The sequence below is a fragment of the Bos mutus genome, chromosome 3, assembly GCF_027580195.1.
Source record: "Bos mutus isolate GX-2022 chromosome 3, NWIPB_WYAK_1.1, whole genome shotgun sequence".
NCBI lineage: Eukaryota > Metazoa > Chordata > Mammalia > Artiodactyla > Bovidae > Bos > Bos mutus.
Window position 1 is genome coordinate 23719048 of NC_091619.1, and position 18276 is coordinate 23737323.

The 18276-nt window shown below is 40.4% G+C and overlaps 2 protein-coding genes across 6 annotated transcripts in view; one reads left to right on the forward strand and one right to left on the reverse strand.

Annotated features, from left to right (window-relative positions):
• Positions 1–3042, forward strand: part of SPAG17 (sperm associated antigen 17) — a 254867-nt gene extending 251825 nt beyond the window's left edge. For all 4 annotated transcript variants that reach the window (XR_011463620.1, XM_070367411.1, XM_070367415.1 and 1 more), the window contains one exon: positions 2263–3042. The gene's annotated coding sequence lies outside the window, so the exon portion shown is untranslated. The remainder of the gene's footprint in view (positions 1–2262) is intronic.
• The window catches only part of WDR3 (WD repeat domain 3), a 38850-nt gene that overhangs the window by 3645 nt on the left and 16929 nt on the right, over positions 1–18276 (reverse strand). For both annotated transcript variants that reach the window (XM_070367416.1, XM_005895281.3), the window contains exons 12-24: positions 16073–16166; positions 14125–14226; positions 12084–12169; positions 11787–11922; positions 11005–11061; positions 9737–9837; positions 9419–9530; positions 9154–9288; positions 8835–8885; positions 8100–8165; positions 2213–2305; positions 1722–1769; positions 986–1029 (exon numbers count right to left, since the gene is read on the reverse strand). In XM_070367416.1, the coding sequence (XP_070223517.1) occupies positions 986–1029; positions 1722–1769; positions 2213–2305; positions 8100–8165; positions 8835–8885; positions 9154–9288; positions 9419–9530; positions 9737–9837; positions 11005–11061; positions 11787–11922; positions 12084–12169; positions 14125–14226; positions 16073–16166 (1125 nt within the window). The remainder of the gene's footprint in view (positions 1–985; positions 1030–1721; positions 1770–2212; positions 2306–8099; positions 8166–8834; positions 8886–9153; positions 9289–9418; positions 9531–9736; positions 9838–11004; positions 11062–11786; positions 11923–12083; positions 12170–14124; positions 14227–16072; positions 16167–18276) is intronic.

The following is an 18276-nucleotide window of genomic DNA, read 5'->3' on the forward strand; positions in this document are numbered from 1 at the left end:
CTTAGGTTCTATTTAATTCTTATATGGGACATACTCGGATATTGTGATTTGTTATAAAAATGATAACTAAGTAGGTCAAACTCAAATAAATCCAAAAGATAAATCACAAACAAGAAACATTATTCCAAAAATGACGAAAGATATATTAAAAAAAATTCTTAACCAGTAAGAAAAACATCCATAAAGCACAAGAATGGGAAAGTAAAAATTCACAGGAAAAAATACAAATGGCCAACAAATATAAGAAAATTTTAACTTTGTTAATTAAAAATGAAAATGACACAATACCACTTTTTGCCTCTCAAACCAGCAAAGAACTTTTAAAAGCCTGGTGAAAGTCATTACAGGCACTCTGAAAAGTAAGCAACATAAACCTTTGAAAAGTTTATGTCCATTAATTAGTTAACAGACTGCTAGGACCGTTAAGAAAATAATCAGTGAGGATGGCAAAGATTTATATGTAAAGGTGTTCACTGAAGCAGTATTAATAATAGCAAAAACCCTTATACAACACCTCATAGTAACTATATGTACAATGGAATATTTTGAATTAATTCAATGATGTGTTTCTGAAGAATGTTACTAACGCAAGCAAATGCTCAGGAACTATCCTGTGAAAAAGGACAGGATGTAAAAATGTATACACATGATTTCAACTCTGTACATACACAGAAAACAATCCAAAGGAAATATACAACAAAAAACGTTAATAGTTGGTACCTCTGACTGAATTGCAAATTATCTCATTACCTATGATATAAAGTAGCACTGCCCTTCATTTGTCCTTAAAAGTATCTCCCTTCATATTTTAGGAGGAGCCTTCTAGTTCTAATTCAAAACAAACATTATAATGAATTATTTTCCATCCAAGTTTTGACATAGTTAATCCTCTAAGGAAAATAACCATCAATTAAAATGTACTTATCTCACGTTTAGTAAATGGTGTTAGCTGCCAACTTACAATAATCCGTGCACTGGCACTCACCTGGATTTGATTCCTTTAAAAATCTCCAACACATAAGCTGAAGGCTAGAATGGAAGTGTGACAGCATTAGTGATACTTCTTTTTCTTAACTGAAGCTCTCTACTCTCTATCTCCTAAAAACCAGGGATCTCTCTCAAGAGAAACCATGTTCTAAAAATGCCAATACGTGCACGGGCTTAGACTGAGTCAGATCTGGGTTCACAATCTGACTCTGCCACTTGCCAACTATGCTCCCTTCAATCTGTAAGTCAGGACAGTTTCCTGTCTATAAAATGAAGACACTGACATGTATTACTATTGTGATGGATGAAAGCAAAGCATTGAGTAATTAAAGATTACTAAAGTATACATTGTCCTGTGATTCTCCCTCTCTCCTCTTTTTATCTGGCTGATTTGTAACAACTTGCTGTCCAAAAACTTCAGTTTCAATGAACAGAACCTTCAGAGAGCGCTTTGGATACTAAACATAAATAAGCACTAAAAGAAAACAAAAACAAAAACCAGTCCAGTCCAACCAGAAAAGATGACTTGAAAGTTCCACTAAAATGGTCTTTTTGAAATACAAAATATCCTAAAGGATTCCAACATTGAACAGAGATTTTTGACAACAAAGTATTTCCCAATATGTCAATTCTCAAATCAAATGCCTCTTCACTTCCCCTCTTGTGCCTGCCTGAATTTAACCTTAGAATGGTGGTTAAACCTTAAGGGGGAAACCATTAAACATTCTACTTACAGAGATATTGCCATAAGCCATCAGGATGGGGTTGATGGGAAGAGGAACCTATGAAGAAATGATTAAATCAAGTCATTAAAAAATAAGCCTTTGATAGTGCTTATCGCAGGCAGGGTCATAACAGTCCATTAATATAGTTCTGAAGGAGACCCTAAAAACTGATGCTAAAGAATTATTATATAAGAATGTATTTTTAGTTTCAATAGGGCTTATGAATGAGTCTGAGTAATACATTTCATGTAGAAATCCAAAATGGCTCACCAGCCTCCCAAACTGAAGCAGGAACCTGAGTTTCCAACTCAAAACAGTAATCACATCGATTTCAAATTAACTATCCTTGACTTTTTATTAAGATAGAGCTTCTCAATTCTTTCTTTCTAATGTTTGAATTAGAAGAGATTCTATCACATCTATACAAATAAGGTTTTTCCCTCAGCAATTATCTCTATAAATAAATGTCACTCAGAATGTAACTTAATGAACCGTCTTACCTCCTTCCCTGCAGCTTTACAGATGGCTTTGTGTTCTCTCAATTTTGCAGTTTCTTCTCGGTACAGCTCAATAGCCTCCATGATCCTCTCAGCCTACAGACGATGACAAAGAATGGAAGTCATCACGATACACTCATCGTCCCACAACACTGCAAATGGAAGGCCTGACAAAAAGTTATCAACTTAAACTGCTTGAATCAGTTTAATAAAGATGTGCCAAGAGCGTCCCAAACAGCATTCAAAGATGTCTTTGGCTTTTGTTTTTTAATTCACAAGGAGACTAAGTGTTGTGAATTCAGGTGAGACTGCAAGTGGACACCTTCAGCAGGGCAGCTCCCAGGTACACCTGACAGGTACACTTGAGATCAACCCTGCCTTTCTTAGAAACCACACACTGATTAAACAGATTCAGCACTACTCATGTCCTTGGTTACAAGGGAGGAAAACAGAGATTATGATCTCCATCATTAAATTTCATCAATCTTGTTGCCACAAAAGGGCTATTTGGTTGGGACCTTTTTAAAAATGAGATATGGGGCAGTGATCAAGATGGTGGAGTAGAAGAACATGAAGCTCACCTCCTCCCAGAAGTACATCAAAAATACATCTACATGTTGAACTATTCTCATAGAATATCTACTCAACACTGGTAAGAGACTTCAGTCCTCTGAAAGAACAAGAAAATCTCCACATGAGCATAACCGGGTAGAACAAAAGACAAAAGTGAGAAAGGAACTGGGTTGGGACCTGTACCCCAGGCAGGGAGCTGTGAAAGAGGAAAGGTTCCTGCACCCTGGGAAGTCCCCTCACTAGGAGGAAGTCAGCGAGGACAGAGGGAGAGCTTCAGAGCCTCAGAGGAGAATACAGCAACTGGTTTGCAGCAGCTAGAATAGAGAGAGGCCTGCAGACAGTCCGTGCCACCCCTCTACACTCCCAGCCCGAGACATGTGTCCACTGGTGCATGTGAGGGCTAGATGTGGAAGCTCGGGCCTCAGGGTGGGCTGTGCAAAAACAGTCTAAAGGGTCTGGAGTCTAGTGCAACCACACCTGAAGCCTGGGCCAGCTTAGAGGCCAGGTGCTGTTGTGTGGCAGTGTGCGATGGGAGGCATGGTGTCCACCCTACAGCCTTTTCCTCTGAGGGACTGCTCAGGCTGTAGGACACTGCCTACATGAGCTCTAGGAGTGGCAGTGAGCCGCCACAATGCCCCAGGCTTCTGGAGTGGTTGCCAGCCACCTCTGCTCCCACTGTGTGCTCCAGGGGTGCGCATGAGACACCACTGCCGCTGAGAACCCAGTGCTGTATCTGCACACCCCCTATCGAGGGGATACTGGCCAGCACACACTGAGGAAAGCAGCAGCAGGCATCCACACTAAAAACAGTCCTTGCACCAAAAATATCAAACACACACAAGCTACACAGGGATGGTCTCACATATAAATTGCCCTGTAAGACCACACTAATAGACCTCTTCAGTCTAACAGACACCAACTTAAAGGAACTACCAATTATAAAGAGGAACCAAGAAAAATAAGAAAACTCACTTTTTGAGACAAAAACTGAACTAAACACAGTAAGAGCAGAATAAATAATGCAGAATAAGTGACCTGGAAAAAAAAAGATGGAAATCACCCAACCAAGATAATAGGCAGCCAAACAAAAGAAATGAAAGCAATATAAGAGATCTACGGGATAACAAAGATCATGGCATCCGGTCCCATCACTTCATGGGAAATAGATGGGCAAACAGTGGAAGCAGTGTCAGACTTTATTTTTGGGGGCTCCAAAATCACTGCAGATAGTGACTGCAGCCATGAAATTAAAAGACGCTTCCTCCTTGGAAGGGAAGTTATGACCAACCTAGATAGCATATTCAAAAGCAGAGACATTACTTTGCCAACAAAGGTTCATCTAGTCAAGGCTGTGGTTTTTCCTGTGGTCATGTATGGATGTGAGAGTTGGACTGTGAAGAAAGCTGAGCGCCGAAGAATTGATGCTTTTGAACTGTGGTGTTGGAGAAGACTCTTGAGAGTCCCTTGGACTGCAAGGAGATCCAACCAGTCCATTCTGAAGGAGATCAGCCCTGGGATTTCTTTGGAAGGAATGATGCTAAAGCTGAAACTCCAGTACTTTGGCCACCTCATGCGAAGAGTTGACTCACTGGAAAAGACTCTGATGCTGGGAGGGATTGGGGGCAGGAGGAGAAGGGGACGACACAGGATGAGATGGCTGCATGGCATCACTGACTCGATGGACGTGAGTCTCAGGGAACTCTGGGAGTTGGTGATGGACAGGAAGGCCTGGCGTGCTGCAATTCATGGGGTTGCAAAGAGTGGGACACGACTGAGTGACTAAACTGAACTGATGGGATAATAATAAATTGTGCTGTGCCAATTTACACATAATACAGCTCCAGAAGGGGAAGAAAGAGAAAAGGAGATTAAAACTGTATTTGAAGAAGTTATGGCTGAAAACTTCCCAAACCTAAAGAAACAAATATTCACGTAGAGGAAGCACAGAAGGGCCCAAATAAAGTAAATCCAAACAGACCTACACCAAGACACACTATAATAAAAATGGCAAAATACAGATGATTCTCAAGGCAGCAAGAAAAAAAAAACGTTCATCACAAGGAAACTTCCACAAGGCTATCAGCTGATTACTTTACAGAAGCACTGCAGGCCAGAAGGGAGTGGCAAGATATATTCAAAGTCCTAAAAGGGAAAAATCTGCATCCTAGGATACTCTACCCAGCAAGATTATATTTAGAATAGAAGGAGATATACAGAATTTCTCAGACAAGCAAAAACTAAAAGAATTCAGCAATACTAAATCCATCCTAAAGCAAATATTATAGGTCTTCTGTAAATAGAAAATTAGTAAGAATAGATAGGAAAAAGAAAAATCACAACTGGAAAGTAAGTCACTTCAATAAGCCAACATACAGATTAAAGAAAAAAAAAGAAAACGTCTTTGTGAAAATGATGGTAACTACAATGAATAGCAAAAGGATGAAGATGTGAAAGAGGACATCAAAATCATAAACTGTGGGACAGGAGAGTAAGAAAATGCAGGGTTGTTTTTTGTTTTTTCACTTCCCGGAATGGGTTTGACCTATATGACTACCAACTGAAGCAAGTAGATATAGAATGGGGTCCACATACTTGAAACACAGGGCAACTTCAAAGCATACACCAGAGTCAAAAAAAATCAAAAAGAGAACATAATCAAAAGGGAAACAAACCACAAAAGAACAACACAAAGAAAAAGAGACAAAGAAAAAATGTAAAATCAATATGAAAACATGGTTAAAATGGCCATAAATATGTATCAATAATTACCTTAATTATCAAACATTGGACTAAATGTTCCAATCAAAAGACAGAGTGGAAGACTGGATTAAAAAAAAAAAAGCTACAATATGCTGCCTGCCAGAGACCTACTTTAGGGCAAAGGACACATATAGATTGAAAGTGAGGGCATATAAAAAAGATAGCCCATGCAAACACAAATGATAAGAAAGTGTGGGTTGCAATACTCATATCAGACAAAATAGACTTTAAAACAAAGGCCATAAAGAAAATGGAGAAGGCAATGGCACCCCACTCCAGTACTCTTGCCTGGAAAATCCCATGGACAGAGGAGCTTGGTAGGCTGTAGTCCATGAGGTCGCTAAGAGTCGGACACGACTGAGTGACTTCACTTTCACTTTTCACTTTCATGCATTGGAGAAGGCAGTGGCACCCCACTCCAGTGTTCTTGCCTGGAGAATCCCTGGGACAGAGGAGCCTGGTAGGAGGCCGTCTATGGAGTCGCACAGAGTTGGACACGACTGAAGTGACTTAGCAGCAGCAACAGCAGCAGTAGACCCAACCAAGGAAATTAAAGACTAGCACACTGACAACCATAAACTATTAATAAAACTGACGAGGATTCAAAGAAATGGAAAGATATCCCATGCTCTTGGATTGGAAGAATTAATATTGTTAAAATGGGCACACTACCTAAGGCAATCTACAGATTTAAAGTGATCCTTATCAAGTTACCCATGACATTTTTCATAAAACAAATAATCCTAAAATTTATATGAAACCATAAAGATCCACAATTGCTAAAGCGATCCTGAAGAAAAAGAACAAAGCAGGAGGCAGACTTCAGACAATTCTTTTGCACAGAGCTACAGGAATCAAAACAGTGTGGTACCGGCACAAAGACTGTTCCAGATGGTCAATGGAGCAGGACAGAGACTCAGAATAAACCCATACATACACAGTCAACTAATCTTCAACAAAAGAGGCAAGAACATACAGTGAGGAAAGCCTTCAGCAAGTGTTGGCCAGTTGGACAACTGCATGTAAATCGAAGCTAGAACACACCCTCTCACCATACACAAAAGTAAACTCAAGATGTCTTAAACACTTAAAACATAAGACATGACACCATGGAACACCTGGAAAAGATTATAGGCAAAACATTCTCTGACATAAATTCTACCAATGTTTTCTTAGGTCAGTCTCCCAAGGCAATAGAAATAAAAAACAAATGGGACAGACTTTTGCATAGCAACGGAAACCATAAAAAACAAAAACAAAAAACAACCTACAGAATGGGAGAAAATATCTGCAAATGATGTGACTGACAAGGGCTTAATTTCCAAAATACACAAACATCTCCTACAACTCAACAACAAACAACCCAATCAAAAAATGGACAGAAAATCTAAAGAGACATTTCTCCAAAGAAATACGGATGGTCAATAGGCACAAGAAAAGATGGCGAACACTGCTAACTATCAGTGAAATGCAAATCAAAACTACAGCGAGGTACCACCTCACACTGGTCAGAATGGGCATCATTAAAAACTCTACAAATAACAATTAGAGAGGATGTGGAGAAAACGGAAACCTCCTACACTGTTGGTGGAAATGTAAATTGGTTCAGTATGGAGGTTCCTCAGAATACTAAAAATCAAATTACCATATGATCCAGCAGTCCCACGCCTGGGCATACAATCAAACAAAACTGTAATCTAAAAAGATACACACAACCCTATGTTCATAGCAGGACTATTCACAAAAGCCAAGCCATGGTAACAACTTAAATGTCCACTGACAGATGAATAGATAAAGATGATGTGGTACGCATATAAAATGGAATATATACTTGGTCATAAAAAAAGGAGGAAATAATGCCATTTGCAGCAACATGGATGCAATTAGGAATTTTCATACTGGGTAAGTCAGAAAGAGAAAGATAAATACCATATAATATTACTTATATGCGGGATCTAAAACATGACAAAGAAGCTGTCTATGAAACAGACTCATGGATATGGAGGATAGATTCATAGCTGCTTTGGGGGAGGGATGGAGTGGCAAGCCGGGGTTAGCAGATGTAAGCTACTGCATATGGAATGCTACTGTATAGCACAGAGAGCTACATTCAGTATCCCATGATAAACCATAATGGGAAAGAGTTTGAAAGAATGTGTGTGTATACACATATATATGAACTGAATGTATATAACTGAATCTCTTTGTTATACGGCAGAAGTTAGCACAACACTGTACATCAACTATACTTCGATCTTTAAAACGTCTATAATAAAAAAAGCAAACAAAAACCCCCACTTATTGCTAACCCCTCCCGTGTGGTTCAGATTCAGTAGGTCTGGGGGCTCCACTCTGAGAACTTCTGCCATCAAGTAAAGAGATTAGACTAGGGGCTCTTAAAGCTTATTTGGTGATTTTAGGGTCAAATATGGGAACAGGGCAATTTCATGCTATTTTATTTCTTGTAATTATTTCCTTTGTTTTTCTTTAGATTTTAATAAAATACTTTTTGGAAATAAAAAATTAAAATGAGACACAACATTTTATATCAACTTACTGCTTTGACCGTTTCAATAGTTTTCTTTCCAGTGAAGTAATTGTCACCTTGAGTCTCTCCTGGAACCTGCCAGAAACAAAGAGATCCTTTTAACATAACACTGATGGGTGTTAAAGAACCAACAAATTAATCTTCTATCCAGAAAAGAATAGACATACTATGTTATGATGACTGTTGTTACATTGTGTTATCAGCTACCATTAAATGAGAAATTAATAAGTGCCAGGGAAAGAAAGTGAAAAGTGTTAGTCATGTCCGACTCTGCGACCTCTTGAACTGCAGCCCACCAGGCTCCTCTCTCCATGGAATTCTCCAGAAAAGAATACTGGAGCGGGTTGCCATTCTCTTCTCCAGGAGTAAGTGCCAGTCACTATGTTAAATGTGTTACATGCATTATCATAAGAATACTCTGCTCTACAACACATGATTAAAGAGATTGCTTCATTTCTCAATTCTTTCTGATTTTTGATTTACAGTGAAACAGTTCCCTAAAGCCTCCCTCAAAAAAAAAAAAAAAGCAAGAATGACAATCATTTAATACCAAGTCATTTGTCCCATAAAATCAGGATATACAGCTAAATTAAGAAGGACTACACAGATTCTTTCTCATATCAGCTGCAGATGACTTTGGCATCTAGCCCCAGTTCTAATTCCATTAGAAATTCTTGAAATTACAGTAAATGCCAGTAAGAAAATGACAGGGCACAGTATGAGGATCCCGGAAGATCTACTTACTGCTGGTTGGTCTTCTTTGGCCACACTCTCTTCATATTCTGCTTCCCTTTGCTGTCAAGAGATGGATATGAATTAATTTCAAAGATAAAACATGATCATTATGTGAAGTAAGGCAGTGAGAAGCTGCTTCTTTCACAATCTAACCCCCTCCTGGGATCTTTATCTCCACTGGGCTGCCCAAGTGGTGTTGGCAGTCTTGGAAACATCTTCTGGAGGCCAGTGGACTAGCACTGAATGTGAGGTGTGGCAGAACTAGACAGGAACCTTCAGCTGAGTCAGTGTGTCAGGGACTGATACCTACCAAGCCTGAAGTCCTTACCATCTCCTTTTCTTCCTCAAGAATAAGAGGCTCCCTGGTTCTCTCCCAAAGTCTCAGAGATTTGTCATGGGATGATGATACAACGTAGTCCCCACTGGGGCTTACAGCCAAGCACCATATTTCCTGGTGGTGCCCCTGCAGAGAGTAAAGACAAAATCAAAAATCCTGAGTGAGAATACCTTATTCATAGACTGCTACACTGGTGGGAAATCAATGCTCAACCTTAAAAGAAGTACTGAGCACGTCAAAGTAGGCAAGAGGTTACCTCTAGAGTCTGTATGTGTTCAAATTTGTCTGCATCCCACTGTTTAATCTTACGGTCTTTCCCAGCAGTGAAGAAGAGGTGAGACTTGGGCACAAACCTTAGGTACATCACACTGAAAAGTGAGAGAAATACTCAAACGTCATCAATCTCCTCATTATTAAGGTTTTAAACACACATAAATCGCTTTTGGACAGTTAGTTCTAGAGTTTTATTAATAGAATTTTAAATTTCTGACTATCTGAGAACACTAAAAGATGCTCCCAGGAAATGACACTGATAGGTAACTCAACAGGAGGTCTTTGAAAAGACGACATCTACCTGTCATCATGTGCAAACAGAGACTTATGGCAGTCCCCAAAGTCCAGACCCCAGATTTTCACGTTCCTGTCTGCAGAGCCAGTTGCTATCAGTGCTCCATCCTAGAAGGAAGAGAAATGAAACGTTACTAGTTCATCCGAAACCCTGGTTAGATAGAGAAAAGTTAACCAGAACATTTATCCCATTTCTTTCAAAAATGTCAGTGCCAAAAATTTTTTTCAGTGCCAAAAAATTAATTTCATCTCTGTATCAAGAGCACCCACATCCCTGCTTTTACCTACAAATCTACTTAAAAAGCTTGTTAAGTGAGCAAGAACTGTGTGGCTCAGGTGTTTCTGGTCCTGCTACAGGGCAGTGTTGTGCTTTGATGTAGGTTATCTGTTTACTTTGTTTAAATTGATAGGATAAAGACTCCCTAATCTCTGTCACAGAGTTTGACAGAGCTGGGGGCAGAGAAAAGGGGAAAAGAGAAGAATGAGCCTGGGAAAGAAGCTACTAAAATGCTTACGACCTAGACATTTTTATGCCATATCTCCTATCGCTGTTTCTCTTCTATTTTAGCACCTAGTTCAAATGGCTGTCCACGTAAGAAGAAAAATATTTTCTGACACCAATTTATTCTGTTCATGCACTGAGTGCAGATAGGTAGGGCGGGGGCCAATTCCTTTTACACAGACTAGATTTTTTTTCATTTTTAATTGGAAGATAATTGCTTTACAATATTGTGTTGGTTTCTGCCATACATCAACATGAATCAGCCATATGTCCCCTCCCTCTTGAACCTCCCTCCCACCTCCCACACCATCCCACCCCTCCATACTGCCACTCATAACTAGACACTGCAAAACATATGACTTTGGTCAAGAGACTAAAAGTATACACAGTGAAAAATACCATAAATATCGCAAAGTTCCATTTTTCTTATGAACGTTATACTTCAGAACAAAGCAGGGATGCATTTTTGAAAGTCCTTCACAATTTAGGGTATTCTACCAATTATAGTCCTTTAGACAAGAAAATACTATTTGGGGAATCCAAACCAGGTAGTTAGTTAAGAGGATTAATTCAGGTATCTGTGAAAACATCCTAAAACAATTAAAGAAATATATACTTAAGGTATGATTATAATAAATACTTTTGTAATTTTTTAGGATAGTCAGTTATATACCAGACTGAAAAACACTGAAGTGAAGCTGTCAAGCCAAGAACGAACAAAGCACTTTAGAAAAGATAACTTGTCACTGAGACACTATTTAAATTTTACTTACATAAGATATGTCCATACATATTACAGGCAGTTTGTGTCCATATAGTGAGAGAAAAAACTAAATATTAAAAAAAAAAAAGAATATAAACAACTTATGTCCATCTATAAAATGCAGGCATAATTTATTATATGTAGATCTAAACTATAACCTTAAATACAGTGCTAAACACAGTCCTGAATTGTTTTTATGTCTGTGTTTCAAAGAAGACGACAAACCACTGAAGGTTGTACCCATACAACTTAGCATAAAGCCCTACATGCTCTTGCCAAGAACACTGCAGTAGAGTGGAGCCTGTGATGCTGCTGAGGCCTACTCCCTCAGTCAGAACACAGCACAGGGATGTTCTCTGGATCTCTTAGCTAAAGAGTCTGGGGAGCACTTGGTTCACAACAATACCTCCAGGCCTAATACAGTTCCACGGAGACTCTGGATGTAGAGCCCAGTAATCCATATTTTTAAAAGCAACCCAAATGATCCTGAGGTACTGCCAAGTGTGGGATCATTGCCTAGGACAGCGAGCAGTTCTCTTAAAACTACTGGCTGCAACAGGATTTCTTGTCCACAGATTTTTCTGAACATGTGAAATATAACTTGCTTTAAACAAAATTTATGAACCAAAGGATTCTTTCAGAAATCCAGCCTTCCTAGTGCACTTGCAATGTTTTGATTCACAAACCAGCTTTCAAAAAGATATTACTGCTGGAAATAGTCAAGGCCACTACTCTATAGTCTCAACCCAAGTTCAGTCAGAAAGAAAATACCCATAGGCATAACCATCGTACCTTTAAAGTGTCAACATAGAAAATTTTCACAGTACAGTCCAGCAAAGACACGGCCAACAGCTTTTGATTGGGAGAGTAACTGACACACAGAACTTCTTCATCTAGTTGCAAGGTTCGGGTTTGCTTCACAGAAAGTCTAGCATCATGGAAAGCATCAAGAAAAATGAGTACAGAGGCAAAGTCTCCCAAGACCTTCTAGAGCTCAACAGAAATACATGCGTCAAAAACCCATTCAGTGGTGCCTCATTTTCACTCCAACAAATGGACACAAATTTAAAAAAAAAAAAGTCTACTCACCTTTTCTGGGTACTGTTTTCATCTTTTACCAACTCAAAATCCCAGAACTTGACAGATTTATCTGCACCACCTGTCACAAAGCCACGCTGAAAATCAAAGGACATTTCTGTTAGAAAAGTATCTTAGTACAGAAACTGGTTCAGTTCAGTTGCTCAGTCGTGTCCGAGTCTTTGCAAGCCCATGAATTGCAGCATGCCAGGCCTCCCTGTCCATCACCAACTCCGGAGTTCACTGAGACTCACGTCCATCGAGTCAGTGATGCCATCCAGCTATCTCATCCTCTGTCGTCCTCTTCTCCTCCTGCCCCCAATCCCTCCCAGCATCAGTCTTTTCCAATGAGTCAACTCTTCACATGAGGTGGCCAAAGTACTGGAGTTTCAGCTTTAGCATCATTCCTTCCAAAGAAATCCCAGGGCTGATCTCCTTCAGAATGGACTGGTTGGATCTCCTTGCAGTCCAAGGGACTCTCAAGAGTCTTCTCCAACACCACAGTTCAAAAGCATCAATTCTTCAGCACTCAGCCTTCTTTGTTGGCAAAGTAATGTCTCTGCTTTTGAATATGCTATCTAGGTTGGTCATAACTTCCCTTCCAAGGAGGAAGCGTCTTTTAATTTCATGGCTGCAGTCACCATCTGCAGTGATTTTGGAGCCCCAAAAATAAAGTCTGACACTGTTTCCACTGTTTCCCCATGTGTTTCCCATGAAGTGGTGGGACCGGATGCCATGATCTTCGTTTTCTGAATGTTGAGCTTTAAGCCAACTTTTTCACTCTCCACTTTCACTTTCATCAAGAGGCTTTTTAGTTCCTCTTCACTTTCTGCCATAAGGGTGGTGTCATCTGCATATCTGAGGCTATTGATATGCAGAAACTGGTAAGACACCTCAAAATAATACAAAAGACCATTTTTATTTAAGGCATGGGACAAGAATTAAGATGTGTGGTTTTTCCTTAACCCCCTTTCTTGTTCTTTTAGGGCTGCCTGCACAGGTCTTATTTGAGAACTAACTCCTAGCAGTGCCTCATGTAGTCAGATGACAACTGATGTAAAGTTCTAGTTACACTTTCATTCGGTGTCAGGAAGAAAGACTCAACAACTACTACAGGGTAATGCAACAGTCAAAAGAATTTGCTGTGAAGTATTAAACTGGTCTCATCACATTTTAGGGTTAGTGTAAAGTATAAGGAACACGGAGTAAAAAAACTGGACCTCAAATGTCTATTCTGCCGTTTCAAAGATCTGTAACACAGAAAGAAAAACCTTACAATGATGCTTAGTGTTGCTAAAGAGAGAAAGACTACCTAGTTTATATAGGTGTTGTGAAAATAATAGTAAATGACATGATGGATATGAAAACACTTTGGAAAATAGAACACTCCACAAACCCAAGATGCTAACTACTATTTACATTTTAAATGCTGCTTTATTTCTGCCCCCAATGGCATTACTCAATCTAAATTCCAGGTTCCATTTTTTCCCAAAAATATCTACTTTCAGGGAATACAGATTTGCCACTACTGAGGACATTCAAATAAATGGGCCACAATCCCTTCAGGTATTGTCAAAAAAAATCTCAAAATGTTCTGAGCAACAAATAGCACCACTTGAGGTCTCCAGTGACTCCTTTGAAAGGAAACACACTGCTGTTGACTGGAAAAGGCTCACAAACTGACTAAAAACCACTAGACTTGTATAGTCATGGATATATAGACTGAAGGGGGAGCAGAAAAGACTGCTCTAACCTCTGTACCGCACTGCCCAAGGAAATATTTCCTCTTAAGAAGTATCACAAATCACTGGTAATGTAGGAGGATAAATATTGTCATGTCATGTAGCTCATGATCAAGAGCAGCTGAACAAAAATTTAGATCATAGTGACAGCTCTTCGTATTATCAGGCACAAAATATGGCACCATATATAGAGATTACACAAAGAGTGGACTTTCTTTAAATTCCTGTTAGGCAGCAGCAGAACTTGATATAAGAGATGGGAAGTGCAGCAAGAGTACTCAAGTCCAGATCGTCACATCTGGTTCAGTTACCTGATCTGGAGAGAGAGACAAGGACCATAAGGCTCCATCGTGTGCGTCTATTGTCTCCAGCAGATTTCCTGAGGCCAAGTCATAAAGCTGCAGCTTCCCCGTCTATGGAAGACACAAAATGAACACACCCGCAACCTCCACGATGCTTATCTACAGTGTCATAACCAAGCAGCAACGATGTGGCCGAGTGCTCAGGAAACGGCTTCCATGGTCTACCCACTGTACTTCCTCTGTGAAGAAGCGCTGTTAAATCTCCTACGGACATACCGGTCTAATCTTGGCAGGGTCACTATACTCTGCAACTATGGAATGCTACAACCTTGTAGTACAGGACTCCTGTCACTTCCACTGGTCCCCCAACTTCAAATGGGAAATACCGCGGCCAGAGGTGTATCAGAGTAAACATAACAGCAAATGGGGGATTTAAAAACCTTTAAAAATGTAATCAGTCCTTTAGGTGGACTAACAACTCCTCTCCATCTAGTTTTGGCTTCCCCTCTAGAATACACTGACAGTAATAAATACCACCTACAATGCTAAGGACAATGAACTTGGAAAAAAAAAAATCGTGGTAGTTTAGAAAACTATCAGCCACACTTCCTCTTTAGACCCTGTATATGCTGTGGTCTTGGGGCCAGCACAGAACAGAACGCACACAGTGGCCAAGCCTGCTGCATGCTGAGTCTGTAAACATGCGGTGGGAAGAATGTAAGCAGAAGACATGCCTCCCAGGGCTGCCTCTCTCTAACTCTGACTATGAGTAAATTCATGTCCATGAGCCCATTTTTCCATCTGAAAAATGGAGTTTATATTAACAACCTCTCTAACCAGTTGTGGGGATTAAATGAGATAATGTATGTTAACGGCCTAGCACAGAGACGAGGCTAGGGATTCTGAGTCATACAAACAGTTTTTTAAACGATTAATAGTGGATGAACATTTGGTGAATGAATGAAAAATGAGGGTACTTTTAACTAAAATTTAACGTTCTGTGACATTGACTCTTGAACTCTCTCCAACTTATTTTATACTTTTTGGTGGGCAAAAAAAATATCCATTGTGATAACAGGTTTTCTAATAAAAATGCACATATGGCATTGGTTTAAGGAGATAATGACAAATACTTGCAAAGCACTTTTCAAAATATTCCACAGACCTATTACACTTTATTCCCACTACAACTCCGACTATCACCATTCATGCTACTTCTACTGCCAGCTCTTATTCGTTATTTTCTGGGAGCCAGTCTCTGTGCTAACTGCTTTGCAGACTGTGAGGCAGTCTTTTTACTTTTAGATATCAAAGCTTACAGGGTGGAGTAACTTGCCCAACTCATAGCTAGTTGAGTAGACGAGCTGGGATTCAAACCCAGGCAATTTGGCACAAAAGGCTCTGTCAAAAAGCAAGTGCCATCATGTCCTAAAACAGATAAGGAAACACACTAGGAGAAGTTTATGCAACTTGCTCCAAGTTACCCATTTTTTAGGGGGAAGAATCTGAATCCAAATCCATGTTTGTGCATTCCCTCAGGTTCTCTCCCCATGTGATTACAGCTGAAGATTTGGTCACTTGGTCTCTCTTTACTGAATGCTTCTATCTACCACACCTGATGCTGGTATTTAATGTATTTTATTAATCTTCTCAAAACACAATTACATGTGTGCTTATAAAAATATGCACGAAAGGCTGATCGCCAAATTGTTAATGATAGTTATTTTGGGTCATGATTTTAATTTTCTTCATAATTTAACATATGGTTTGGTTTACCAAAAAAAAAAAAAAAACTTAAAAAAAAATAAAAACCTCAAAAAAAAGGGCAATTAACTATCATACTCTCATATTATCCAGCTTTAATACATTTCCCATATGCTAAGGAAGCAGGTTTCTTAAACAACTTGAAGACTATTGAGCAGAAAAGTCCCCTAAATCCATGGAAAAGTCTGTTTACCTTTGTCCCTATGACCACCTGCCGATCCCCAGGCACAAAGAATGAGCAGAGCGCGTATTCACAGGCCATCGTGCGAATGCACTGCAGCGTAGACCTGTGAGGGAGAAGGAGTAAAGAGAGCCTGCTTCTCCACCTGCGAAGGCAGCATGCACATTTAATATTAATACATACTTAGCCACACAGAATGGTCGACAAGAGAGGATAAAGTCTGAACGCGTGTGTGCTAAGTCACTTCAGTCGTGTTCAACTCATGTGACCCCATGCACTGTACCCACCAGGCTCCTCTGTCCATGGGATTCTGCAGGCAAGAATACTGGAGTGGGTTGCAATGCCCTCCTCCAGGGGATCTTCCCGACCCAGGGATTGAACCTGTCTCTTATGTCCCCTGCATTGGCAGACAGATTCTTGACTTAATTACAGTCAGAGAGAAAACAGTAAATGGCCCCTAACTTTGTTTTCTTTATAGGAGGTTCCCAATCCTAAGGAACAGATTCTACAAAAACAGAGTTTAAAAAAGCCATCTGCTAGGTTCAAGAGAACCCGATCTGCTGCTACAAAGAAGTGTGTGAGCCCAGAGGACTAAGTCAAATTAGCATATTATATCCCTACAAGTCAAGTTCATTTTAGTGGACCATTAACATTCACCCATTCAGCAAATACCCACTCCCTCCAGTATGTACTGAATGCCAGGTCCTGTTCCAGGTGCTAGAGATGAGACAGCGAGTTAAACACAAGAGATTCCGAATTCCATAAAGCTTAACATCCTCCGGAAGTAAGATGTGTATGGGTATCTCAGGGGCTAGCAGGTGTTGTGGAGAAACACAGAGCTGGGGGAAGGGGGCTCACAGTGCGAGGGGAGGCAGGGAACAGCAGGGTGGCCATGTGATGACAGCAGAGGGAGGATGGCCTGCAGCCGAATGGGAAGCTGGCTCCAGGAAGAAAGAAGAGGGAGCACAAGGGCCACAGCACGGGCACGTTCTTGTTGCCTGGAAGGGGTAGTGAAAAGGCCAGGGGCTGCAGTGGAGAAGGCGAGAGTGGTGAGACAGCAGCCCTAAGGACTGTGACTTCCAGTTAGCGTTAGATGGAGCTCTGGGAAGTGATGGAACTTCCATGATAAAAAGATTACATTGGCTGCCACGCTGAGAACAGACCACAGGGAGCAAGTAAGGAAGCATGGACGCCAGTCAGGAAGCTATTACCATCCAGATGAGAGATGGTGGTGGTCTGAACCCAATCGTGGCAGTGAAGGTGACGAGATGTGGTTGAAATTTCAGGTACATTTTGAAGGTGGAGCTGACAGGTTTTGTTAATGAACTGGACATGGGACATCAGAGAGAAAATCAAGAATGGCTACAAGGATTTGTGCTTTTAACTGCAAGTAGTAGTTATTTACTAAGATGGGGAAGTCTGTAGGAACAGAGGGTGAGGAAGCTATTGAAGAAATGAAGATCACAAATGTGATCTGGACATAAAAGTTTGAGATGCCTAATTAGACATCCAAGGGGTGACACAAAAAGGATTTGGAATGAGAGTCTGAAGTTCAGGGAGAGGCTGAGGCTAGAGACACAAATTTATGAGTCATTAGCACAGACAGCCATCTGACTAGAGAGCACAGAAAGTGAAGTGAAGACAGAGAAAAAGTTCAAAAACTTTGCTCTGAAGCATTTCAACATTTACAGGTCAGTAAAGTACAAAGGATTCAGCCAAGACTGAGGAGAACCAGCCAGAAGAAGAAGAGGAAGTAATGAAATTCAGTGTTTCAAGGAGGAGAAAAGTTACCAATTCAAGGAGGATGTCAGACAAAGCCTATCAGTCACTAGATTTAAAAACATGAAGACTACTGATGAGATGACAAGAGCTGCTTTGGTGAAATGGTGGGGATAAAGGCCTGATGAAGAAAAGGATCAGCGGATGGGAGAGATAACTGGAGAGGGAGGTAAGGATGAGACAGCATATTCTTTTAAGATGGGAGATATTATAGCATGCACGTATGCGTGCTAAATCACTTCAGACATGTCCGACTCTTTGCAACCCTGTGGACTGTAGCCCACCAGGCTCCTCTGTCCACTGGATTATCCAGGCAAGAAATCTTAAGTGGGTTGCCACACCCTCCTCCAGAAGGTCTTCCCAACCCAAGGATTGAACCCGAGTCTCTTTAATGTCTCCTGCGTTGGCAGGCGGGTTCTTGACCACTAGGGCCACCT